Source organism: Lathamus discolor, chromosome 1 (assembly GCF_037157495.1).
Source record: "Lathamus discolor isolate bLatDis1 chromosome 1, bLatDis1.hap1, whole genome shotgun sequence".
Lineage (NCBI taxonomy): Eukaryota > Metazoa > Chordata > Aves > Psittaciformes > Psittacidae > Lathamus > Lathamus discolor.
This window is the reverse complement of record NC_088884.1, coordinates 83,110,746-83,138,435: the sequence shown is the minus strand read 5'-3', so window position 1 is coordinate 83,138,435 and position 27,690 is coordinate 83,110,746. Positions and strand designations below refer to the sequence as shown.

Genomic DNA, 27,690 nt, shown 5'->3' with positions numbered 1-27,690 from the left:
TTCTAACACATCAATCCAAGAAAATCAGCCTGCACTGCACTTATTCAAGTCATGCAGTAAGAACCATGCAACACACGTTCAAAGAGAAGTGGATTGAAAACAACTCTCTAGGGTAGCTCAAGACAAATTTTGCCAAAAATTGGTTCAAACAGCCATAACTAAAACACAAAAGCTTGCTAAGCTGGAAAGAGAAAAAACAGATAACAGAGCCAGACTTATAAAGTGTTTTACATAATCTGATGCAATTTTGAAACATCTGCAGATTCATTTTGCATACAATAATTGCCATTTATAGAAAAAGCTCTATACAAAAGAGATTGCAATGAAATAGTTTCCAAACATTCACAAAAGTTAATAGCCGAAAGTGCAAGCATGAAATATGAAGAAAATAAACTTTTTAGATATTATATAGGACAAATTTAAAGTGAGGTATCCTCTCCTAGTATTTCACCTCAGCAATCAGAATCAGGTACAGTGGCTTTGTAGCAAAGAAACAGCCTGCTGGAGGATCCCTCTCAACTGCAGGATTGCTCTTGGGTGAACAAGGCAACATTTATCCGCTGAAACACACCACCAGCTGCTCAGGTGAGAACCACAGGAAATTCTCCATGCTGTTTACTTTCCCACTGAGGACTTCACTTTTCGAAATCATTACAGCTTGATTTGGGGAATTTGCATAATCTTTAAATTGCAGCTACTGTTGTTAATTACGACTTGGACATTTCAGGTTATTAAAATTGGTCACTCTTCATATATTAACCTAGCTCAATGAATACCTAAAGCAAATTTCAGGGTAAAGACATAGCTTTATGGATTTCTTTTAGTCATCTTTTCCCAGCAGTCCTTCATAGTGTAAATACCAAAACAACTTCTCCACATCTATCAAATTCATGACTGAAAATTATCCATTTGAAGTGACAGAACTAGATGACTGTTTTGTCAAAAGCTTTCCTGATTTATTGCTACTCTGGTTTACATCCTCAGACGTTCCTCTGGGACAAGCAAAGATTATGTGAGGTATCCATCAGGAAAGATTCTGGCGCTCTGTTTTGGTTTTGAGGGAAGCAACAATAAAACATTCTTAATGGAAAAAAAGATGAAAGGCACAGATGAAAGCATAGTGTGACATCTGCACAGAGCCCTGCTCTGAATCTCTCCCTCAGCAACACCCACTCCGCTTCCTCAGTCCTGTTCAACTCCACAAGCAGGTCATCATGATCCATCAAATTCTAGCATAAGCGACATTGTAACAGACCACCAAAATGGCTTGTTCAGTCCTTTCTACAGTGGATATCCTAAAGACAATACCCATCTTTCATATTCGGTTACAGCATTGGAGGGGTTATGACAGATATGACTTGAAGCTACTAGGGAGTTTTCCAGCATAACTGAAAAATTAGATTTGTCAGCTTCAACATTTTTAAATGTAAAAGGAGCCAAAACCCAAATAAATCAGACAAGCAGTGTTTGGAAAAACAATGTAGCAAAAAACTTTTTCCTCAGTGCTACATTATAAATCACGAAACAGCTAAAATAATTAAGGCCAGTTGCTCCTGTTTAACTTTTTTATCTTTATTAGTTTATCTTTTCAGCTGTAAGTAGGTTCACTTGTACATATACGTAGTGATGTTTTTTCCATTACAGTAACATGCGCTGATAACTTTGGCATTTACAGACTTCTTTGTGTTGCACTTGACAGTGCTAATCCTCTTCAAGTATGATTTTTAGCATGGAATTTCCCCTATTCTAAAGGAGACACATGTACACATTTATCTCTATGTTCAGTAACTTCACTGCAACTGAATACTTTTCTGAACAAATGCAATTAATGATGTGACCACTCATGCTTCACTCCATTCTTACCCTGCTATACGATCACAGTGGTGCCTTGCCTCTTTCTTTTCATGCTTGTACCCAATATGAAAAAAACACATAACAGTCCTAGATTTCTAAATATTCAAGAACACATTCACTCTACTAAGAGTCATTAAAATAATTAAAACCAGATACATCCGTTGTTTATGCCCTTTGTCAAGGATTCACCAGATTATATCATATTCACTAAATCACAAAAAGGCATAGCTTTGATTGCTTTGTTAGTGGTTACATGGATTTCTTTTTTTAAAAGTGGCATTTTTTTAGAAGGGTGGGAAAACTAACTCCCTCTTTATATTTAAAACCTTAAAATGCCATGTTCAGGTTTTTAACCTTTCCCAGTACTGTTTGCAATTATGTTTATTATTTTAGTCAGAATATTTAAATTTAGAAAGCAAAACCATAGCATCTGCAACATCTTTGCTCTTTGGCAAACAAATGTTAAAGAGCCGTTTAAATTAAATAAGTGAACTTAGTTCTAGCAAAACATATCACGCTCTTAGTCCTAGAGAATAAATGCCTCATTAAAAGGCCACTAAAGTCAATGGAAAAAGTCCCATAAACTGCTAAGAAGTATGGATTCAAACTTCTCTTCTTTGTACACAGAACAGTATGGACAGCAAGTTTACAGATATTGCAAATATGCCTGCGAATTTGCCTGTAGCTTTGCCTGAATGTATTCTAGCATGCAACCCAGGCCTTTCAATTATCCCAGTCATAGTCAGCCTGTGTTTTAGGGTGCACTCGCACGACTAAGAGACTCATGGAGCACTTGCTGGACCTGGAGCCAAATGGCGTGGCATAGATGTAGTGTATTTGCAGCACACAGAATGAATCTTCACTGTCCGCCACTGGACCTTGGGTCTCCCTCGTGCTCTGTGGACTACACCCTATGGTCAAGACCAATGAGATACAATTCTCTGTGTGTGCATTTGAGCCCATAGTTTCAGAAGAACTGTGATAGTTATATTAGGGTGCATGAGTAGTAGAGATATTAAAAGAGACTGAAGGTCAGTGTTATCTACCTCAGATGGCTCACATCAGCACGCAAGTACGGGTAGAGCTGTGTTCTAGGACAGAGTATGTCAAAGCTAGCGCACTTTTGCCCATCTTGTCTTTTATAGGGGTGGTTCCTGGAGTGAACTACTCACAGTCTGTATTCAAGATCTATCTGGGAGAAAGCAGTTGAAAACAGTGCCAGAGAGAAAGGCAGCAGTTACAAACTATGGCAGACCAAAGGTCTAGCACTTGGTCTTGCTCCTCAGTCCTTTTGTACTGAGCAGTATTGACAGACCCAAGGTAGGCAGACACTGACAGCAGCTAGTACCTCCTTTTATCAATTCCAGCTGCAGTCACAGCCAGTTTACTCCTCTTTCTTTAGAGCCAGAAGAAAATAAGTCTAAAATAGTATTTTTTCTTAAAATCTAGAATATTTGAGTTAAATGTAAGACATGGATTTGTTGATTTAAATGTACCATTTGTCCACTCAGTCTGTAAATAATAAAAGTCAAAGCCAGCAAAGAGCTATGATACTTCTTTGTGCTTCTTCACAAAAAAAAATCTGTTTGTCTCATTTGACACCATATTATTCCAAAACTGGAGTCTGACAAAATTTGAAGTCTGTATATTAGGAAACAAAACAATCAACTGCATGTTTTCCAAGGCAATAATCCAAGTCCCAAATGGCTAATAATGAAGCACTTAGCACAGTAGATGGTTGAATCATTATCTCACAAAAATAATGTTCTAGTGGTGTTATTTACTATGAACTTAAGTAACTAGAGAAAAAAAAGATCTCCAAATTATTGGCATCTCATAAGTATTATGATTTCAGAACTAAAATCCCTGAATAAGAATCTACTCTACGGTTGAGATTCTCTGCAGTCCAAACCACAATGATGATAACATCAAGTACTCTGAATTCAGATGAAATTTATAATCATCTCTTGGTTGAATGACACATTACCATCAGAAGGTTTGTAACATTGAGCAACTCCAGACTCAAATCCTAATGTAGAGTAGCAAAACAACTGATCAAGGTGGCTATTCACTGTTACTGATAAGATTAAATGATCTTTTGATTGTGATCAGTAGAAGGACCAAATTAACACAAAACAAAAGAGACACCTTTTGTATTTACATTAATGTCATTTTAATGGGTTGGGCTTTTCAGCCTGCTCTACACAGCTATTTAGGAAGTTCAGTAATAATTAACAGACTTGATAACTTCTGACTGTGGGAGAAAGACAACATAATGTCCTCCAGAAAGAGCTGGAGGATGGCTGCCTGTTTAATGTTCAGATAATTAGGAGTTGGACAGATGACTATCTGCTTTATTTATTCATTCTTTTTGAAGTCTGCAATTAAATTATGGTTAGTGCAGACCAGTTTTGACAGTGAAAAATATACTTTCAGAAAATATGAAGCAATAATCTACTGCTTCAATGTTGGGGTGCTGAATGAAACTAAGCGATAACAATTTTGGAAAACGTACTGTTGAGAGACAAAGCTCCCAGTAGCAGAGAATTTAACTAGGGTCTTTTTACACTTTTACACATTGCTTATGTTCTTTTTGCTTCTTGCAGTTAATTTTTTTTTATATAGAAAATGAAATTAAAATATTATGTTCCAGCCTTGAAATCAATAGTCTAATCACATTGTTTCCAGTGTGCTGGGTTTCACTAACAATTCCTTTTTAAACTCATATTCTTACTTACAATACAAGATGTGTACTGGCAAAGATAGGAGACTACTCTCCTTTCTTGGTTGTCAGTTAAAATACAGTTGAGAAATGCAGTAAACTAGGAAAGTTCTATATTTAGTGACTTAGAGGAGAAGCTACAAAAGGACATTTTGGCTTTAGCAAGGATTTCACCTCAGTTTTGGGTTTGTTTTCTTGAGCTAAGCATACCAGATTCTCATGCTCCGCCAAAATTTACAAACACCTGCACTCTTCCAGGACAATGAAACCTCTTTCTTAGAAGAACCTTCAAGCAGCTGCCACAGATCCTAGAGGACACTATACTTTTCCCCATTACTCTAATCCTTGCATGGAACGCTAGCATCTGAAAGGCACACTCCTGGCCCGTTGCTGCCCCAGCCAGATGTTCCAGTTGTATGCTGCAGCTGCCACCCGTGAAAGAGCTGAAACTAGCAAAAACACTTAAGCAAGTGGGAAATCAATTGGCAGGCTACCAGAGACAGACACACAGGGGTGGATTAAAACCCTAGAAAAGAAGCTGACAAAAAAAAATAAATCAACCCTCATGTGTATGTGAAATGCAGTAGCAAGGAGATAAACAGAGACTTTAAGCAAACAGGAGGGCCTACAAGGGCTCAAGCAGGTTTCTTTCCCCGCAAGCAACTTTTCTGCTTTGCTAGAATCAGTTTAATAACTTCTCTTCTTACCATAGCTCCAGGGAATGGGAAACTTGTTCAAAACTAGAATTTGAGTGAATTTCTAAAAGGTAGTGGGGCAGGGTCAATGTTCCCTCTGCCTCATAGACATTAGGAAATAAGACTAAAATGGATTTTAAGTGGTTTTAACAAGGGTCCTGTGCTGGCAGTGTATGCATAGGCAACTTTTAGTCTCCTTGAGAAGGGAAGTGAATTCAAAAGTACCAGTGCGGAACTGAAACACTGATTAAAGCAGATGGCCCAAATTCCTCAAGAGTTTAGAGAGGGGAAAAGTTACATGTGATAAGAAAAAAACCACACACACAGAGGGTGTAAGATCAATTACCTTTTCACTCAACTTAGCAGAATTAATGCAGCAAATGGAAGCAAAGAACAGAGTAAAGCTATTCTGATTTACAACAGCTGAAGAGGTACCCCAGAACTGATTATTCTATCTGTTCTGTCCTCCTTTGCCAATTATTGTCGTATATCTTTTAAATAAAATCTTCAAACAAACTTATCACTGCTTGATGGAAAGGAGCTGACAATTTACTACCCAACATTAATAATAAAAATGTGATGAGCCGGTATATCATTGTTGTATAGCTGCTTATCTCTGATGTGCAGGGAAATTGAGTAAGTTTTAAATCACATGTGAAGGGTAGGTGTCAGGATGATGGAGCTAGGCTTTTTTCAGTGATATCCAGTGATAGGACAAGGGGCAATGGGTGTAAACTGGAGCATAGGAAGTTCCACGTTAACATCAGGAAGAACTTCTTTACTGTAAGAGTGACAGAGCACTGGAACAGGTTGCCCAGGGGGGTTGTGGAGTCTCCTACACTGGAGATATTCAAGGCCCGCCTGGACAAGTTCCTGTGTGATGTACTGTAGGTTACCCTGCTCTTGCAGGGGGGTTGGACTAGATGATCTTTTTAGGTCCCTTCCAACCCTTGGGATTCTGTGATTCTGTGATTATTATATTTGTAATTAAAATAAGTTCATGCTGTCAGTCAACACCATTTCTGGTAACTAGTTTCTGCATTCACAGTACTGTTGTAAAACACTGAAGTTAGAATCAGTTGACCTTTCCCCTGTGGTTCTGAAATCACATCACCATTTTTCTGAATTACATTAGAGTTTTCTTTCCATGTTTTGTTTTGGGCGGGGACACTGTGCACGATCTTGTATCATTTAATAGTGGGATAGTAACATCATTCACTACAATTAAAAATAAGTATGAACTTTTTACTAGAGTTTGGTTTTCCCAGTCCATGCTTCTCGATCGCTAATTTGGTAACGAAACAAATGTAACACTTGAGGATAACTGTGTTTCTTAAAAGTTCTTAATCTTACATGATTGTACATGCACACCTGTTCTCCATGTTATTAGATCATTGAACTTCTTTTAAAATCCATTTAGAAATAAATAGAAAAAACCCTCAGTTTTCCATTACTTTTATGAAGATTGGAATTCAATTTGTGAAAGAAAACCTTAATTAAGGCTTTATTAGTAAGAACTATGAAATTACTGTTAAATTTCATTAGTAGAATTTATGACTTGAGAAATTGTCTTTTATAATACTGGAACAGGAATATTAATAATTACATTAAATGGAGTGTTAGGCAGAAAACAGTTTTCTACCGAAGAACATGATGGAACAGAGTAACCAAAGGAAAAAAAAAAGTGTAGAGAAGCAAAATTTTACGAGATGAGTGCCATATTAAAGTTCTCAGTTTAGACTGAAACATTTGAACAAAAAAACTAAATAAAAGAGGTACCAAGCATGAACGGGGCTACTATCAGCTGAAAGGCAGAGAATACAGTGAACAGCTAGAAGTATTCTGTTTTATATTTGTATGAATAGTTATGCAATATATTAAGCTATATATAAAATAAATATATTTTGCCACATTAAACTGTACCGTGGCAGATAAGGACTTCTATTATGAAGGATGGAATATCTGCTCTGTATTACACAAGATTACAGTATTAGACAGATTGAGGAAAATTAGGGAAAGAAATGGGGACCTACAGAGTTCTGTGCTGCAACGTAAAGAAGATGACCACAGATACTTACTCATTTTAATTCCAAGAAGAAGAGAGGAGTTAAAGAAGACAGAAGCAAACAGATGATATTCCCACTGTCCATTGAAATTTTGAAACAATTTCTAATTGCACAGGAAAACTACTAACTCTTTGGGCACATTTAAGAACTCTAGACTGGACGTTTTACATCCAGTATGACTAAGTTTAATATAAGACAGTAGAAATCGTCTCAGGCCTATTTCAGGCACTGCCAGCAAAATGGCTTGTTAAATGTGTTTCCTCTTTATTTGACAAATACGCTCCTAAGGCATGTTATTGTTATCCTACTCATTTCAGTGAAACGAACATATTAATAACTCTTTTTTCTCCCCACTAACACTTCCAGAGATCATGCAGGTATGAAAGTATGACCTCTGCTCTTTTCAACCTCACACTTCATCAACCAAATAATTACATTTCAAGTTCTTGTCTTTCCTGTGCAGGGAGGAAAGCTTTTGCTTTAAGGGGTCTAAACCAGTTGAACTGTAAATGAAAGCTCAGTTCATCCGTCACTGTTAAACATGAAAAAAAAACCAAACCAAAACACCAAGAGTTTGATTTTCACATCATAGGGCTGTTGTTCAGAAGGCAGAAAGCCACATTCCTATTCAGAGAGCCTTGACATAACAGCACAGCAAACAGAATAACCACGCATGCAATAATACATTTAGAGAGGTATTACATTGTGGAAGTATGGTGAACAGCACTTACTGTCAGGAGTAATACATCTTCACAGTCATGAAAAGGACCTATTGGAAACTCTACCGTCACAAGTCAGACTGATATGCAAAGGGTAAGAGAGACACTTTGACACACGAGAAGTCTGACAACTTCATGAGAGGTCAGTGAAATAAAAAAGCCAGGATCCTTTATAAGTAAGCCAATGCTGCTTGGAACTTGCAAAGTTTGGGGAAGATTATTTTTGGCTCAAACCAGAAAATGCAAAAAAATACAAATTATATCTTACTTAAGTGAACAGAACTTCCCCCCTCTGTCCTGCCAGGGTGTTATGAAATGAGTGGTTAATGGTCACTCAAAGAACGACCACTGGAGGTATTAGCAAGAGCAGTTTTAATATGATTTATAAACGCATGACTGAACAGGATTCAATGGAGGGTTCACTCTATTACTCACTAGGTGGATGAAGCATACAGAGGAAAACTGAGGTAAAATTGAGCTAAAGATGATTGATGCAGAGATCAAAGGCACAAAGGGCAAAGGAGATCCTCCTGTTGAATCATGAGGTTCAGAATAGACTTCCTTGCTTTCTAAATTCCTGGTGGAGCCTAGGTACAGCAGGTTCTCCTCTTAGTCTTAGACTTAGACTTGGTCAACAGTATTCATCTAAAGGGTGATGCACCACCACACAGGGGCAGGATGAAGGCAGAGATACGTAGGTGTTTTATATAATTTATACATACCCAGTACTAAAAGGGGATGAAAATGGAGCAAAACCTTAGGTTTTCTGTTTGCTATAAACAAAAAGAATCACGGATAAAGTTTGCTGTAACAGAAAATTACTATGGTAGTAACGGTAAATGATCTTACCAGTAAAGCTGATGGGCCACTTGGATGCTCTGAAGAGAACGATTCAACAGGAGTTGCACTAAAGGGCTTTCAAGACTCCACTCAAACTTGAGCACCTAACAGATAAATTAATAGTAAGAATCACTTGTATGTTGGCTTTATTGTCTTCCCTTTATAACAAATTATCAGAAAATCCTTAGTATGAATGAAGTAATCCAACATATGGAGAACTCCCTAGTAATGCAGAGAAAGAAACATCAGGCACAAGTGTCTGCTATTGATCTGTAAGATAGACAATTATCATCCTGATTCTGGCTGTGTTAACATATTTGTAAATATGTAGCTTTTCTTGCCCCACTTAAAACTATCAATGCTATATTTAAATTGATATCAGATTATCTGGTTTGCCAAATAAACTTATTTGCGAAACAGAAGCTGTGGAAAGTGAAAGGTCATATAAGTGTGCCAGTTTGTGAAAGCTATAAAGCTGTACAGATTCTACTGCTTCACAGTAGTGGGTTAGTGGATTACATATATATATTAACACGTGTACATATATATCTATGTACAGATACATGTGCATCTACACAGATATGTGTATATGTGTGTAATTTATATAAATATACATTTTAAAATACATAAACCCCCCTGAGGAACTCTGGAACATAAAAAAAGTATGTAATCCATGCACAAAGAGTTACAAAGTAAGAGGATAAAAGTTTCAATAGTTTCTCTTTAACTGCAACACAACTACTCAACCACAAAGTGCTTTGGAAGCAGTGGGCCTGTAACTTGTAAAACATTAAAGTCTATTGAAATACAATGTGCATCTACAAAGAGGCAATTCCATACCCAAATTTCCCTGGTTACTCTGTGCTGACAAGGATTTTCCACTTATATGTGATATTAAGAAAACTGTGATTTATTGAAGCACCATTTGCTTCCTTGACTGCAACAAAGCCCTACAACCACCAGCCCCTGGTTTAGTGGTCATAGAAGCATTTCTTTTGTTCAGATGCCATTTTTATTTGTCTTTATTACTTGAAAATACCTCCTTTTAGTCTACAGAAAAGTTCAATCAACATGCCAATACACTCACATTCTCTTGAGTGAAAAACAGTCTATATCTCAGCCTTGTTGTTAATTCAATCATTGCATCAGCTGACCAACATTTTTTTTATTCCTCTTACAATGTATCAATCAAACAGAAAGAAGTATTTAATGAAGTTATTGATCCAGACAGAAGACTTCGTTGGCTATCAATTTCTTCCTTACCTGAACCAGCTGTGGGAGGTATTCTAACAATTCGTCATTTGACATATTTTCTATTTGTTGGACTGCTGTTCTGCGAATATCTTTATCTGGAAAACTAGAGCGAAATAAATAAGTATCATTAAGAGCTACTGAACTACTGCAACTCTCCTGAGGTCTCAGTGATACAAAATGTTAGAAAACAAGCTTTTTTTCTCAAAATGGAGTAAGAAAAAAAATCAATTCATTTGCTTTACTGTAGCAAGAGTCAAGAAACATATAGCGGATAACTTAATTGGATTGACTGTTACAGTGTGATACAGGGGAAAAAAAACCCAACCTTGATCTTCAAATACCTTTTTTAATTTGAGCTATCATGTACTACAATTTTCTGAGATATGAAGCAAATTATGGATCTTCTTTTGCTGCTCTTACTTACCTGAAATAGAAAATTTCTGTGCCATGGGAACTTTTAACAGTCACCTGAGGACTTCTTTTTTTTTTTTTTTTGAGCAACAACATAAAAGCTTGAAACTTCCAACATAAAAATGGTTCATTCTTGATAATTTCTTCCAATGATAGCTTTTCTGGTTCATATTATAATACACTAAAAAATATTTTTTAAACAAAAGTGATTTTGAAATGGAAAATGTGTTTGCTTTTTAGCTTTCCTAAAGGAAAATTCAGTGGAAAATCAACACCTTCCCCCACAAACACACAAAGTCAGTGAAAAAGCCATTTCTGAAGGGAAAATGATTGAGTATTCAGCATAAGCTGTATTCTTAACAAATTCTGGTTGAAGCCAGAGTAGCTGTATCCTAATTTTGTGATGGAGCTGTAACCATAAAAATTATAAAAGAGGAAAACACAGTGTAGCAGCAATGATTAAAAAAGGGACAGCAGGCTGGATAATATAGCTGGTCAAAACATTGTATTTAAATAAGAAAAAGAATGAAACCTTGATGTAACCTGACTGATCAAAACTGACTCAACAGAACATTTGTTCTCATTTCAGAAAAAAGGCAAAAAGTATACAGTGTTTCTATATACATTTCTGAAAAATAATCTTTTAAGGACTTTTTCTGAAAAAAATAAAATACAAAAACAATTTTCACCCTTTAAATGTGTTGCATTTGTGTCATTAACCATGATAGAGGGAGAATTTCACGTACACAGAAGTTGCCTACACTGGTTCACAGTTAGCTGTACTGCTACTGTCCCGCTTTCACAAGGAAAGAAACATGTGCTCTTCTGTGTATGTCTGCTATGTGCTGTCACCTAAGATAAGGGGGGGCAACAAAATCACAAAATGGAATACATAAACCTTTAGTATATAAACTTTTTCAGCAAGTTTGTTCCTGGAGTTTTCTCCGAATCACACCCTTAACTATGTATTAGCACTTAAAGCTCATCCAATCTTTTTTGTCTTCTCCTGAGCAGTCTGGAAATGTTTACACAGACCTTTCAGTCACCAGAGCTGTAAGAATGGTCATCTCTGTCTAAGAGGCAAAAATGTCTTCAAACAGCACTACAATCAATTAGATGTTTGAAAAAGCTGCTGTGCTTTGATCCAGTTCTCTGAGGGCAAGTATCTGCCCCACAAAAAGCAGTGAATGCCTTGCCTCTGAACTGGAACGGCTATTAAGATCTTTTGAAAATCTCTGATTTGGCAGTCTAGGCATACATAATAATGATAGCTGAAGGACAGAGATTACCCTGTCAATTCATGCTGGAGAAACTCCTTCAAAATCAGAACCATCATGTATGGCAGCAGGTGTAACGCAGCCACCAGAATTACTGCTTTATGAACTCAACACTAAACCAGACTTCTCTCTTCCAGGCTTCCCATCCAGCCCCTCTTGACAACAATATACCCATCAGAAAAATAAATCAGAAGTGAAACATGGGAGAGAGTACGACATTTGCAGCAATGACTGCTCACTGCTATCAAGAGAGAAAGAGAAGAAATGATAAAGGTAAGTGCTCAGAAGTATAATGGCACCTGCAGCTCTGAAATTGAGCTTTTAAGTTCAATAAAACAAGCTGAAGCAGAACAATATGCACACTTTGATCATCAGATTAACTACAGGCTGTCAAAAGATGTGGATATTTGGAAAAAAAACAGCTAACAGTTGGACTTGCTTGAAAGGTTTCGCTTTCAGTGCTGAAATCAGCTGCTACCTCTAGCACTTTCCAACCCCTTTTTAACCATGCAGCTCAGGTCTAACTTTATTATTTTGTTTGTCTGTTGTGGTACATATTTGATTATGGTTTTAATACAGTTCATAATTGTTTGCATAATGCTAAGAGGGCCTTGATGGGGATAGAGGGAATACATTATAAATAAATTATCATGATAGCCCCAAATTAGCCTATCTTGCCAGGGTTATTTATTTATTTATTCGAGGCAACCTATTAGGAATATGAAGCTGTTACTTGAATATTCACATGGCTATTTCAAACAATACATATTTGAAGGAGGACTGCATACTAAAAGAAGAAAATCCCTTTCATATCATCCTATCTTCTAATTACACAATTGCTCTACAGGTTTGTGTGCCAAGCATGTATAGATAATATGGCCTTTCCTTTTCCCCCCTCACCTAGTTCAACAGGTTACTGAACAGTAAATTATGCCCTATACAGGCACCAAGTCAAGCAGAAAAATATTCCTTAGTTACTGCTTGCCTTCACTACTACCCAGCATTTGAATATATGCAATGCTATTATGAAAAGCCTACATTTTTACAGCTAAACAAAGAAGAATAAAATTATTTTAATCCCAACCTTTCCAGAAAATTCAGCCATTAATATTTGATTTATTTAGAATTAACTTGCTCCAAGTCAAAACTGGGCCTACGCCTAAGCTAGCAAAAGTATCTCTAGATGTGAGTAGAATAATGATGAGCTCAAATGCATAGGCACTGCGGTGAAACACCCACAGGTTAGTTTCCTTTGGGAAACACGGCTCTTGTCACTCTTCTTGGATGAGATTTTCATAGAATCATAGACTCAACTGGTTTGAAAAGACCTTTAAGATGATCAAGTCCAACCATTACCCCAGGACTGCCAAGACCACCGCTAAACCATATCACTAAGGGCCTCATCTACACAGTTTTTGTACACCTCCAGGAACAGTGACTACACCACTTCCCCGGGCAGCCTGCTCCAATGCCTGAGCACCCCCTCAGTGAAGAAATTTTTCCTAATATCTAACTTAAACCTCCCCAGGGGCAGCTTGAGGCCATTGCCTCTTGTCCTATCACTTGTTACTTGGGAGAAGAGACTGACCCCCACCTCACTACAACCTCCTTTCAGATAAGGTCCCCCCTGAGCCTTCTCCAGACTAAACACCTCCAGTTCCCTCAGCCACTCCTCATCACACTTGTGCTCCAGACCCTTCACCAGCTCCCTTGCCCTTTTCTGGACCTGTTCCAGCACCTCAATGTCTTTTTTGTAGTGAGGGGCCCAGAATCAAATGCAGTGTTTGAATTGTAGCCTCACCAGTGCCCAGTACAGGGGGATGATCACTGCCCTGGCACTGCTGGCTACGCTATTGCTGTTACAGGCTGGGATGCCATTGGCCTTCTTGACTGCCTGGGCAAAAGCTGGCTTTTGTTCAGTTCTGTCAGTCAGCATTCCCAGGTACCTTTTCGTGCGCAGTTTTCCAGCCACCCTTCCCCAAGCCTATAGCATTGCATGGGGTTGTTGTGGCCCAAGTGCAGGACCTGGTACTTTGCCTTGTTAAGCCTCATACTGTTTGCCACAGCCCATTGATCCAGCCTGTCCAGACCCCTCTGCAGAGCCTTCCTATCCTCCAGCAGATCAGCACTCCCATCCGACTTGGTGTTGTCTGTAAATTTACTGAGGGGTTTGGTAATTTGTTGGTCACAATTACTAACTGCTTCTTTCAGCTCCTAACTACTGAGGTCAGCTTTGAATATTTGTGAAAGAATGGGTAGTTAACACATTCTTTTAACTACCTGACAATTTGTTAAGCCCCAGATGCAGTATCCACTCTTGTCTTGAATTTCAGTGTTGGTCAGGGCCACAGGTACAATATTTTGTTTGGTTTACCTCTTACATTTGAATTTGAGCAAACAATTAACATGATCAGGAACACTAGAACTACAGCAAATACTTATAAACTCAACTTGTATTTCATGATGCTTATGCTATTCATGCTTATATACATCAGTTTATTTGCTAAAATCCAATAACAGGGTAAGGTCTAGAAGCAGATCTGAGTAAGAAATCCTACACTTCACTTGCCTGGAAACTACACCATCTTGTAGTCTGGTAATTAATTAGGGCTAGAGGGTTTAATTCCAGTGAATAATCTCTCAAACTTTTGAGCACTGCATCAAATCTAATTTTAGTAATCCATAAATTAGTCTCGATTACATGATGCAATTAATTGATTTTTTGGCTCTTGAACTCAATGCAAGAGAAATCACTTTAGGCCTGAGAAAAACACTTCCATTTGGTGGACATTTTCATTTCATTTTAGATGACAGCTGATTTCCAGGGCTTGTTACAATGAATACGTAACTATCTACACATAATGAAAACTCTAGAAGCAGAGAAGCAAGATGACTGTATTACAACAAATTCAATATTCCACTCTTTAAGGGTATTCTTCTAAGAAAGAGGAGCTGATCTGTATCACAGCTCATCTGTATCAGATCAATTTTGCAAAGGATTTGAACCATGGATTTATCAGGTTCCTGACATGTGGCTGCTGACAATGGCTTCAGAAAGGCAGGAGATTAAGACACTCCTCTTCCCTAGCTGTTTTATGGTTGCTACCAAAATCTCTGATAATTTAGCTAGAGGAAAAAAAAAAAAGCAACTTAAGCCAAAACCCTTTAACAATGCTTATATGTCTGACTATGGTAGCTTTCATCCAAATTTCCACTTACTTCCAGCTGTTGTTTTTTTTTCTTTTAAAAAAATCCAAACCCACTAGTCAATAAATAAGTAAATAGAGGTACAGTGTTCCTCATTTACTTGCTTGTCTGCATTGTAATATACTGTAGCTTTCTCTTTTTGGACAATTTTATTTGTTCTCTCTTCAGCTAATAAGTACTCCACAACAAAGACTGTGACTTCTTACAAGTTTGTTCCAGGTTTACACACTCAGGGACACTACTGAAAAATAAACAATACACAAATAATAGCTGCAAAGTCCAGTTCTGAGCAATAGGTCACACTATGCATGACTTTAAATTTCCCCTTAGTAGATTGTTAGGTCTCCCTTGAGACTTTAAGACAGCTTCTGTAAGTTCAGTTTTGAGCTGGATGAGCATAGATGACAGTATGCTTTAGAGGTAGCAACAACTTTAATTCTTTTCATATAGGTAGCCAATAGGGAGCTATTTGTCTAGATGTACTTTTCAGCTAAATCAGATTCAAACAGAAAACTAAGTGCTGCTGAGGCATCTTGTGGATTAGTGAAATTCTCCTGAGACTTTAGCATCTGCCAGTGGTGACTTGATTGTAAATGAGAAATAGATGTGCATTTCATTTTTAACAGCTTTATTATCCTAATTTTATTGCTGTCTCAAGCCCAGGCTGGAAAATATTTGTCAGGTAAATGGAACTGTACAGCTCACTATACTTTCTCACATGTGAGGATCTCTGTAGAGAACAGCATGGCTTTTCATGACCTGTCTTTTAAGTTAGAGGCTTATAACATACCACAAATTTTTGCAACTCCCTTTACATTTTAAGTTCTGCTGCATTTAAAAAAAAATACTCTAGTCCCACAAAATGCATGTGATTAAGACTGGTAGAAACAAGGGAGTCTGAGCTAGTAAACCCACCGGAATGAAGATACTATCTTAAAACAAAAAAAACCAAACACGCCACCCTCAATTTAGTAAAGGCTATCACATCATTGATGGGTGCAACTGGTAGAGGAAAGAAAGCCAGAGAAGGGGAAGTGCATGAGATAATTCTGGGGGTCCTAAGGTAACTGGTGGATGTAGTTGCCCAGCAATTATCTACCAAATCTGAGAAGTCATGGCAGCCTGATGAAGTTCCTGCTGACTGGAAAAGAGGAAACAGTCCCCATTTTTACAAAGGGAGAAAGAAAGATCTGGGGAACTACAGGCCAGTCAGTCTCACCTTGGTGCCTGGTAAGATTGTGGAGGAAATCCACCTGGCAACTATGCTATGCTATGCCACATGGACAATAAGGAGGTGATTGGTGACAGCTGACATGGCTTCTCTAAGGGAACTCATGCCTCAGAAATCTGGTGGCATTCTGTGACAGGATGACAGTGTTGGTGGATAAAGAGCGAGCGACTAACATCACTGTCCTGCGCAACATCTTTGCCTCTACACTGGAGAGGCATGGATTTCACAGAGAGATCACTCAGTGGATAAGGAATTGGATGGATGGTTGCTTTTACAAAGTTGTGGTCAATGGCTCGATGTCCAAGTAGAAAAAAGTGATGAGTGGTGCTCATCAGGGGTCAGTATTGGGACTGGTGCTGTTTAACATCTTTGTCGGTGACATGGACAGTGGGATTGAGAGCACCCTTTAGCAAGTTTGCTGATGGCACCAAGGTGTGTGGTGCAGTTGACACGCTGGAGGAAAGGGATGCCATCCAGAGGGACCTTTACAGGCTTGAGAGGTGGGTCTGTGCAGACCGTATGAAGTTCTACCAGGCCTACAAGAAATCTGGACAGGTACTTTTTATAAGAGCAAGCAGTGACAGGACAAGGGGTAATAGCTTTAAAATGAAAGAGGGTAGATTTAGAGCAGTTATTAGGAAGTTAGTTATTACTGTGAGGATGGTGAGACACAGGAATAGGTCGCCGTAAGAAGCTGTGGATGTCCCACCCCTGGAAGTGTTCAAGGCCAGTCTAGATGGAGCTTTGAGCAACCTGCTCTAGTGGAAGGTATCTCTGCCCATGGCAGGACAGTTGGAACTAGATGATCGGTAATTGGAAGATGATCCCTTCCAATCCAAACCATTCTATGATTCTGTGAACTGTTTAAAAGAATAGACAGATCAGTTTTGGTTGGCCATTTAACTATTTTGAAACTAATTAGACAGGAAGAGAGAAGAAACTGATAGAATACTGATTAAGGAATTCCTTTAGTTTTAGCACACATTAGCAGGGCTTATTCGCTTTCTGTTGGTGATTGTTTTCATTCCTTTGAGGGCTTCTAAAGCAAACACTGTGTGAGTGTATGAAGCTTAGAAAATGGCAAGGACTAAAAGAAAGTACAGAAAGATAACAAATACTGTCAGTAAAAAGGACACTGGATTTTCAAAATATTCAGTTGAAAAAGAGCAATATATTCATTCCTCATAAGACATGTGAACGCACCCTGGCCCCACACATTGCAAAGTTCATGGTCAGATACATTAAGTATTGCCTTGGCTGACCAACGGCCACCTCAATCTGCAGAATTTACTCACAGAAAATACTTTTAAGTAATGCTTACATAGATTTTCTACAAGAAGTCATGACTAAAACAACTAGCAATAAGATGTCATGGGGACCATATGGTGAACCATATCCTATGAGAGAACAAGAGTCGGAAGAAATTAACAGAAAGCAGTTCTGCGTTTGAAACCTGCATGATTTAGAAGGTTCTTCCCACCCAAGACACAAAGTTTGCTCCCTGTTACATTAAAACAAAAGAAGAAAAAAAGAAAACTTGATTATTTAGAGACTTGGCCTTCTGATTAGATTGCACCTTTATGTACAGAAAGCATGCCATATCCTACATAGCTGTCCATTGGTAGTTGTCCTGCTATAGCTGTCTGCTGTAGTAACTTTATTGCCAATAAAGCCAGAAATGGTTAACGTGGGGGGGTGGGGTGGGGGGGGGATGGTGGTGATGGTGCAAGGAAGGAAAAGAAGGAAATAATTACATTTTGGTGCTTAAATGAATATATGCATACATCCCCACAGAAGTTATCACTAAATTTCATGTACATTACTACAAAGCAGTGTTAAAGCTTTATCAGTAGTGTGTTCTGTACATCAAATTAATTATAGTCTGCTGCTTTAGTTCTTATTTCTTAGCATAAGCCTGTGTTGCTGTTCCCACTGATACACAACTATAGCCTTTTAAACCAAGTAAAATGCAAACAGGCAAGATATACTCTAGCTGCATCTGTTTGATAAATACTCTCTTGGGCATTCCATTGTAGATGCTCAGGGAACAGTTTAAATTCTGCTGTTATTAAGATCTGATTCTAAATCAATTTGGTTTTCAAAGGTGCAATAACAAAATCTGGCTTCAAGCTATCACACTTTATTGTAATTATTAGAAAGTGAGTTTTGCATGTATTGGTACCTATCCTAACTACCGAAACTCAATAGCCAGTCTGCTACACAACATGAAAAATCAGCAATAATACTGTGAGAATGAAAAGCTGAAGGATGCTCTAAGCAAAAGGGTATCTTCTCTGGTCAAGGAGAGGTAAGAGGAGTCATATTTTCATCTACTCTGCCTATTCCATACAGGGGATTAAGTGAGATAGTACAAAGCCCCTTTGACACATTAATGCCTGATCTCAAAATCCTCTGATTTGGCACACAGCTTTAAAGGCATGTCCGTTCCTGTGCACTTGCTGTGACAGACTTAGAATTTAGCAGGAAGTTTCTAGGAAAAAATTAAGCCTACCAGGGAGGTTATGTCTTCACCTCCACTGTCTACATCAAAAAGTTCTGTCTTCAGAATGTTTGCAGCCATGCACAAAGCTGAAAAATTAATACCTTCTTTGGTGACTGCTTACTGATTCTAGCATGATTTCCTGATTCCTAGCCATAATATCTCACAGGGCTGCAAATGTACGTTAGATGTGCCAGAAAAACAAGGTTAGAGAAAACGTTCTGCTGTTTGGGTTAATGAATATGTTCAGGTTTTAATTTTTTATAATTTGAATAGCAAGATAACCTGACACAAAATTTTAAGTACAGCTGTCATATACATATACAAAATGTTACCATGTTGGTAGCACATCATAGAATAGTTACGGTTGGAAAGGACCTAAAGATCATCTAGTTCCAACCTCCCTGCCATGGGCAGGGACACCTCACACTAAACCATGTCACACAAGGCTCTGTCCAACCTGGACTTGAACACTGCCAGGGATGGAGCATTCACAACTTCCTAACCGATTCCAGTGCCTCACTACCCTTACAGTAAAGAACTTCTTCCTTATATCCAATCTAAACTTCCCCTGTTTAAGTTTGAACCCATTACCCCTTGTCCTGTCACTACAGTCCCTAATGAATAGTCCCTCCCCAGCACCCCTATAGGCCCCTTTCAGATACTGGAAGGCTGCTATGAGGTCTCCACGCAGCCTTCTCTTCTCCAGGCTGAACAGCCCCAACTTTCTCAGCCTGTCTTCATACGGGAGGTGCTCCAGTCCCCTGATCATCCTCGTGGCCCTCCTCTGGACTTGTTCCAACAGTTCCATGTCCTTTTTATGTTGAGGACACCAGAACTGCACACAATACTCCAGGTGAGGTCTCATGAGAACAGAGGAGAAGGGCAGGATCACTTCCTTCGACCTCCTGGTCACGTTCCTCTGGATGCAGCCCAGGATATGGTTGGCTTTCTGAGCTGTAAGCGCACACTACTGGCTCATGTTCATTTTTTCATTTACCAACACCCCCAAGTCCTTCTTCACAGGGCTTCTCTGAATCTCTTCTCTGCCCAACCTGTAGCTGTGCCTGGGATTGCTCTGACCCAGGTGTAGGACCTTGCACTTGGCATGGTTAAACTTCATGAGGTTGGCATCAGCCCACCTCACAAGCATGTTGAGGTCCCTCTGGATAGCATTCCTTCTCTCCAGTGTTTCAACTGAACCACACAGCTTGGTGTCATTGGCAAACTTGCTGAGGGCACACTCAATCCCACTGTCCATGTCAGTGACAAAGATGTTGAACAAGACCGATCCCAATACCGATCCCTGAGGGACACCACTTGTTACTGGTCTCCAGCCGGACATCGAGCCATTGACCACAACTCTTTGTGTGCGGCCATCCAGCCAGTTCTTTGTCCACCAAGTGGTCCACCTATCAAATTGATGTCTCTCAAATTTAGCGACAAGGATGCCGTGTGGGACAGCATCAAACGCTTTGCACAAGTCCGGGTAGATGACAACTGCTCTGCCCCTGTCTTTCAGTTCCGTAGCCCCATCATAGAAGGCCACCAAACTGGTCAGGCAGGATTTCCCCTTAGTGAAGCCATGCTGGCTGTCACCAAGCACCTTGTTGTTTTTCATGTGCCTTAGCATGCCTTCCAGGCGAATCTACTCCAAGATTTTGCCAGGCATAGAGGTGAGACTGACTGGTCTGTAATTCCCCGGGTCCTCCATTTTCCCCTTCTTGAAAATGGGGGCTATATTTCCCTTTTTCCAGTCGTCAGGAACTTCACCTGACTGCCACGATTTTTCACATATGATGGCCAGTGGCTTAGCAACTTCATTCGCCAGCTCCTTCAGGACCTGCGGATGGATTTCATCAGGTCCCATGGACTTGTGCATGTTCACGTTCTTAAGATGGTCTTGAACCAGATCCTCTCCTACAGCCGGTCCAAGGTTTTCATTCTCACAGTCCCTGCATCTGCCTTCCAAGACTTGGGTGGTGTCAGTGCAGACTGAGGAAAAGAAGTCATTAAGAACTTCAGCCATCGTAAGTGATGGTGTTTCTAACACTGCCTTTGGTTTCTTTCTGTCATCAAGAAATTGCACTGAATAAACAAGTGCACTGGTGTTATTTCCCTGGCTACTGTGCCATGCAATGTAAATACAGTTAAAGAAAGCTCTAGCTCCACTAAAGCTTGGCTTTTTACCAAACTCAGTAAGTGAAGTCAATGGCAAAATACACAGGGCACCAATAAGCAGTGCTGAGTAGGAGGGACCAGCTAAATAACTTCTGCCTTAGGGAAAATTCTATTTTTCAGGCAATGGCTTATAATCATCCTTCCCTGAAATTAGAGGTAAAACTAAGAGTGTAAAATCTCCTTCTATACATCCCCCTGCCATCCTCTCCATCTTGTATTTATTGAGTAAAGAAAATTTCATTGTTTTTTAAATTGTTTTTTTAAGCATTGGCTTCTGGAGTTTTAAGAATCAATGCACTTACTCCAAGTACTGGATGCAAGGTTGCTACTGAACTTATCTGTGAAATGTACCATGATTGTATTTCTAATTTATGAAAGTTCTTTCTTTCCACTGCATAAATATGTTATCATTTGGCTGCATTACAATGTGCTTGTAAAGTGTAAGAGCATAAGCAAGAGAAACATGCTCAAAGAACAAGAAACATTCTATTAAACTGTACATTTAACTGTGTAGTAAACAAAACAATTCAGAAGTTTCAGAAAGCTGCAAAGAGCGTTCTAACACAGATGCATGACAATGGGACTTGATTTGATGGGCCATGATATTTCCCCCTAAGCTCTGGGCTGCTGCCTTCTATCCCAGGCAATAAGGAAACGCCTCCAGTGATTTTCATTTCTTTATCCTTGCAAATATAATCTTGAGCTTAATCACTGGGACAGATGCTACCTTCTTGCTCTGAGGAAAAGGATAATTTAGTCTCCAGCCCAAGGCTTGTAGAAGGGACTAGTGATTTTGTGTACCCTCTCTAAACTGTATAAAGAGTAAGCTCATGCCTGCAGAAGAAATTCAGGTTCTCTTTTAGGCCCTGTAAACTGAACTTTCAGCAAAGGAAGCATCCAAAATTCAGAGTGATTGGAAACTCTTGGTCTCTTTTATGGTATTGTTACAACGTGGCACATAGAAATGATACAACATAGAGCTGAACCCCGGATCTTCATGGCAAAGGATGTTCTGAAAGCTGAATATTTGTGTGGAATCAATTTTTATTTGGAAAAAATCACAGAAGAAAAATGTAAGAGGGATCTTAAAAATTCTGTCTCAGGAATTCCTTGAACTGTAGTGTACTGGAAGATGGGAGAGCAGCACCATGTCTTTATGGCCCATTCTTATTGTCTTCCCTACATAACTGTTGCTGGCCATCACTGGAGACAGGATGCACTAGGATGACTTTTGGGCTGATTCTCTGCAGCTGCTCCTGCATTCTTGCATTATGTTAACAATAGATGCAAAGAGAGATCAGCTCTAATTTATTTTACTTACCTATGACTTGATACTGATGGTAACAGAAGTCCTTAAAATAGACATGAATATATAAAGAGCATTTCTTTTATATTCTACTCATGTTTTATATGAACTTGGATCTTTCAGCTGTGTCTCAGTAATCACAAGAAATCAGAGAGCTGTTTCGTGGATGACAGAAGTGAGGAACTGAATTGATGAATTGTCAGTGCCAAACATAATACAGGATAGAGTTGAATGAACCCTCAAAAACAGCTCGTTACGGAGCCCAAAATCCAAAGTCAGTGAAGGTAATGGTGAAAGAAAGCTGGACCCTATCCAGTGCTACTTTACTTTTCAAAATGATTGAAATCTGAGAAAAAGAAAACCAAGAGAAGAAACCTCAGAAATACATTTATACAGAAGTACTTCTTCAAACCACTCTATTTGCATATACATGTCTCTCAGTAGTTAAATCATGTGACCCAGACATCTTTGAAACTAGACATCCTTCAGGAAATGTAGTCCCTCTTTTTCCGAAGGTTAGCTTCCCAGCTGTTCATGCGCCTACAAAATATTGCGGATACATGAAGGGCAGCATTTTATTTTTTTTTTTAAGAGGATTTGCACTCTGATCCAGAACTTCTTTCTGCAGTGTTAGCATGAAGCAAAAAAACTGGACTGATGTTACCTTTTGTAAGAAAGAAATTAAAGGGACAAACCAGCTAAGATCCTGATCAGTAGTACTTACTCTTTGGCATGACTGCAGGTGCCAGCCACTCCCAGTGATGGCATCAGGAGAGACAAAGTGATGACATCTTCCCATCTTTTCATGCCAGCAATCTCTGCGGTAGCCAGAAGGAAGTGTGTATACTCTATCTACTGCACACTAAGAAGCTCTGTGTCAGGCTGAGTCATATTAAATATCCTGTGAAGCACCTGACAGGACTGATATTCTGCACCACACCCTGATGCAGAGCTGCATCTTCAAAGAACAATCCGGCTCTACACTTGCAGAAATGCCACCCATACACAGAAACAAAAAAATGACAAAAGGTCTAATCTGAAAGCCTGGCATGCTCTGACAAACAAACTCAAAATCTCTTGTTGCTCTGTGCTGCGTAAGAAAATACATGGCCCATATACTCCATTCTATGTCTCTTTTACCTATTAGAAATGGATTACAATACTTTAGTAACAGTAAATAAGGGAACAGCAATATGCTCCAGAACCTGATCTTTTAGGACCTTCGCCTCCATCATTCCCACAAAACATAAAAAAGACATGTATACAAACATGTGAAACTCCTAATAGTTAGATATAAACCAGGTATTCTTAGGAAATCACTTCTAGAGGGAAATGACAGCCCATAGTCAGTTTTATACTATTAAATAACTCCTTTTTAATAACATGGAAGTGAGTATATATAGTCTTTTCTCAAGTAAAGCTTTAGGTGAGGTGTTTTTCTAAATGTGTAACACAGAACTGAGATTGCAAAGCTGGTGCAGCTTGTACTTACCCAGACAAGCAAGGGCTTGATAGACCAAATCTGCTCAACCTTTTCATCTGCATGTTTAATATTTTCAGAGGTAGGTCACTTAGTGTACAATACTTCCCAAGTATTCTCCTCCTTCTGGAGGAGAAGTAACTGCTGACACAGATTCTGTCCCCTGACATCTGCTATTACATCACAGGTAAGACTATCTCCAGCATCAAGAAAGCCTTCCAATAATCAACTCCAAGTTTAAGAAGTCAGGATAGAACAAGGTATCACAACAGAATTTACTCCAAGTGTGGAGAACTGACTTCAAAGTTTTATCCTATCTGCTTCAGAAAGATAGGCTACAGGTGGGACTGTATGTATTTACATGGTGTCATAATCTAGAAGCAATTTCAGTCCTCCTTATCTCCAATTAGTCATTTCATGCATGTACAGTTATGATACCGAGTGCTATGTAAGTGCTAAGTATTTGACTGATCTCTTGTTACCAGAAACTGATTGAATTTGCTACAGAGAATGAAATACTCTTCATTATCCTGAGAACAGAAAACCTTCTCAGGCAGGAAGGCATGGCTGTCATATTCAGTTCAAGGTCATCACAAGAGTTGCAAGTATACCTTCACTTTGACACAGGGACAGAATGGAAAGCACAGTCAGTGAACCGCAGCATGACATGGTGATGAATTAATCAGCATGTGATTATTTGTTTATTGCTATTTTCCTACTTGGTTAATTTTCATTTACCTGAAGGTCAGAAGCCCAAGTGCCTCCAGGGGGTTAGAAAATCTCCACCTCCTCAAAATGGCATACATTTCTGATACAGTCATTCGATCCCAACTGGGTGCACTGCCCAGTACCAGAGGAAGGGAGCAATTTTGATTATTGCAGTAGTAACGATAAAACCATAAGATTCTTTTCTGTTGCTCTGAGAGTCTGGAAGAGAAGATTAGAAATTCAGTTTGAAATTAAAACCACCTGGAGCTTTGTGTAGCAACAGTTATTGTACAGAGGGGCCAAGTCATACCGTACACTGCTTTTCAGCTAAGTACATGTTTTCCTTGGGGTAGGGTATCATTTTCTGCAGACCAGCCTTATAAGAAAAGTGATACTTATACTGTGGATCTTTCAGCCTTAGGTCATATAAAAATGAAGTGTCAAAAGACACACATATATGGTTATTTCACTTTCCAAGCACTCTCATTTTTCTTCTCTACTGTCTCTGTTGGTGGTGGTGTTTGTTTGTTTTTACTGGGGTTTTCTGACAAAGAAAAGAGCAGTTATCACCAGATAAATTATTGTTACACCCATCTGCTACACATCATATCTAATAAACTACCGTAACAACTAGACACACAACACTGCAAGCCCTTGTTTTGACTGTTCAGTGCAGGTGTGTCATTTTTAGTGTATTCACATTTAAAATAAGGTTTAGGCACATCCATGCACATACACAAGAACATGAACCCATGTGCACACACACAGTGATTATCCCTAGCACAGATATGAGTTTGCAAAAGGGAAAGAAAACTCCCCGCAACTTGTGTGTCTGTTTGCAAGGCCTAGCATAACCAAGCTTCGCTGTACTTGCTTACAAAGAAGGATTCAATACCAAATTCCTCCTAGAGATATTAGATATCTAAATGACACTGATAAAATGGCCAGCCCTCACACCATATTTCAACATAGTAAGAAATGCATCAGAATAATTTATGCTATATACCCTCTGATTTGTCAACAATTGAGATATCTGCCTCATGCACATCCAATGTTTAGGTGCCTCCAGGGACTAGGATAAACCTTCCTTGTCACAATGACCAGGAGCAGATTATATGCTAGCTGCACACTGTATTCTCTGATTAGTGGTAACATGGTATGGAAGCCTTCTTTCTAGGTGCCCAGCACCTACTTCCTCCAGCCTTCCTGCTTGGACACCCAGAAAGTCTCACTCCCAGGTTTACCAAAGCCTTGTGTTATCTCCCTGCAGGCCATCATGATCATCTCAAAACAAAGTCTCATCTGGGACACACACTGATCGACGAGGATGGGATTCGAACCCACGCGTGCAGAGCACAATGGATTAGCAGTCCATCGCCTTCACCACTCGGCCACCTCGTCCGTGTTTAAATCCTAAAGCTGATTCTCCTTAATTTGGTATCAGAGCCTTCAACAGTAAGCTTGGAGATTGCAAACTGATCTCCAGTTCACACAAATCATTATTGAAACCAAGAGGAACATCAGTTTTCTTGGTCATACTTCACCAGACTGGTCATCCATCTACTTAAGTACATAACTAAATGGACCTAGATATTCCAGAGCAAGGTGTGAGAAACTTTGTTGAAAGTAGTAAGTAAACAGCTTTTTTCGGTCAAGCATTTCATTATCCAGATGTGTATGCAGGGCTCAAAATCCAAGTGTTCACACTCTTTTCAAGGTCATCTTTATATTTATAATGTTTTGGGACATTCTTAGCCAAAAAATATCTTCCCCCTGCTCTGCTGAGATTGTGGCTTTCACAGCTCATAGCAATGAGTTCCTTTGGCTCTACATGCACTAGAGAACTTTTCTTTGCAATTCTGAGCTGCCAAGCATTTAGGAATGGAGAATATTGGTACAAAGATAGACATGTCTTTTACTGTCACAAGAGGGAATGTTTATTTTATTCCTTTAGGAGAATAAGCTCTTAAACATATGCAGAAGATGAACCTAACTGTGATACAAATTCTGTCACGACTTTCAGTAATCATTTCAAAGAAAGTGTCATTTTGGTAACCATTTCAAGTAACAGCTTCAGAATTCACAGCATGGCTATTGTGACAATAGACGTCTTCGTGTGAAGAAGTCACACACAGAAAAAGAGATAAAAGTAGGCCTGAGACTTTATTGCCTGTCTGGCAATCTTATGCATTTGGATGATATTCTGCAGGATAGTTCAGCTAAACAACCCCTTTTATATGTTGACTTTAAACAGAAATTTAAGCTTTCAGACAGCATCCTCCAAACTAGACAATCTGTTGTTCAGATTAAAGCAGCTAAAGCCTCTACTCAGCTTGCAAAAGGAGATAAGAAATCAATCCTTGTATCAGGTTTTCTAAATAACAGATTTCTGTGTCTGACTTCACTCTAGAGGCAATGCCATTTTCTCTTTCCATGTTTTAAAGATCACAGATGGTAGGGCATGGTTTTTTTTAGTTTTGGATATTAAGCTTCTTAGCTGTAACACATGTAACAGGACATTTAAGATCGATGGTAAAGGTACTTTGCATACGTACAGCATCTGAAGATTGTTATGCTAATACGGGCATTTCATTGGCTCAATAGGGATAAGATGTTTAAGAAGCCTCTATTGATAAAAAGCTGTTTTTTTAGGTAGAGTTGTATGTAGAGTTCCTTCCATGTAACAGCTACATTAAAATATATAGCTTTCTTCTCAACACAAACAAAAACAAAGTTTCAAAACTTAAATCATTCAGCAGTTTTCAGGTTAAAAGTTTTTATTAATCCCTTTAGCTAAATGAAGAAAACAGCTTCTATGAAAGCTTTGTTAGCTGGTTTTAATTATTTCTTTTGTGGGGGAAAATGGCAAATATGAATTTAAATGTTTCTGGGCTGGTTTTGTTGTTCATGTTCAATGCTAAATCAGACCAAGACAAAAGGCAAAACCAGGAAAAAGCAGCAAAGATAGCAAATGGAAATTTCTGTCCCCCAGCACTGATTCTCACTTACAAGTCTCTCTCCTGTGAACAGACTAGCAAAGTGTGCAGCATTTCTGCAATTTTTTAGACCTGTTTCACTAGTCCCCCTTCAGAAGTAGTATTTCTCATCACAATTCACAAGCAACAGTGCACTCATGACTGCTGGTAGGCAAACTAGATTCTGATCAGCTAAGTGACAGAAAGAGAAAAAAAAAAGCAAAATCAAAAAAGCTAAAAGAGCAGTAAAAGGTAGAAGAAAAA

The 27,690-nt window shown here is 38.9% G+C and overlaps 1 protein-coding gene and 1 non-coding gene across 2 annotated transcripts in view; both read right to left on the bottom strand.

The window, feature by feature from the left end:
• The window catches only part of PIK3C2G (phosphatidylinositol-4-phosphate 3-kinase catalytic subunit type 2 gamma), a 215,197-nt gene that overhangs the window by 112,489 nt on the left and 75,018 nt on the right, over window positions 1-27,690 (bottom strand). The window contains exons 17-19 of the mRNA XM_065683405.1: window positions 24,482-24,670; window positions 10,160-10,253; window positions 8,906-9,000 (exon numbers count right to left, since the gene is read on the bottom strand). Of these exons, the coding sequence (XP_065539477.1) occupies window positions 8,906-9,000; window positions 10,160-10,253; window positions 24,482-24,670 (378 nt within the window). The remainder of the gene's footprint in view (window positions 1-8,905; window positions 9,001-10,159; window positions 10,254-24,481; window positions 24,671-27,690) is intronic.
• On the bottom strand, window positions 25,771-25,852 carry TRNAS-GCU (transfer RNA serine (anticodon GCU)). The gene has a single exon. It is a non-coding gene; the product is annotated as a tRNA-Ser (tRNA).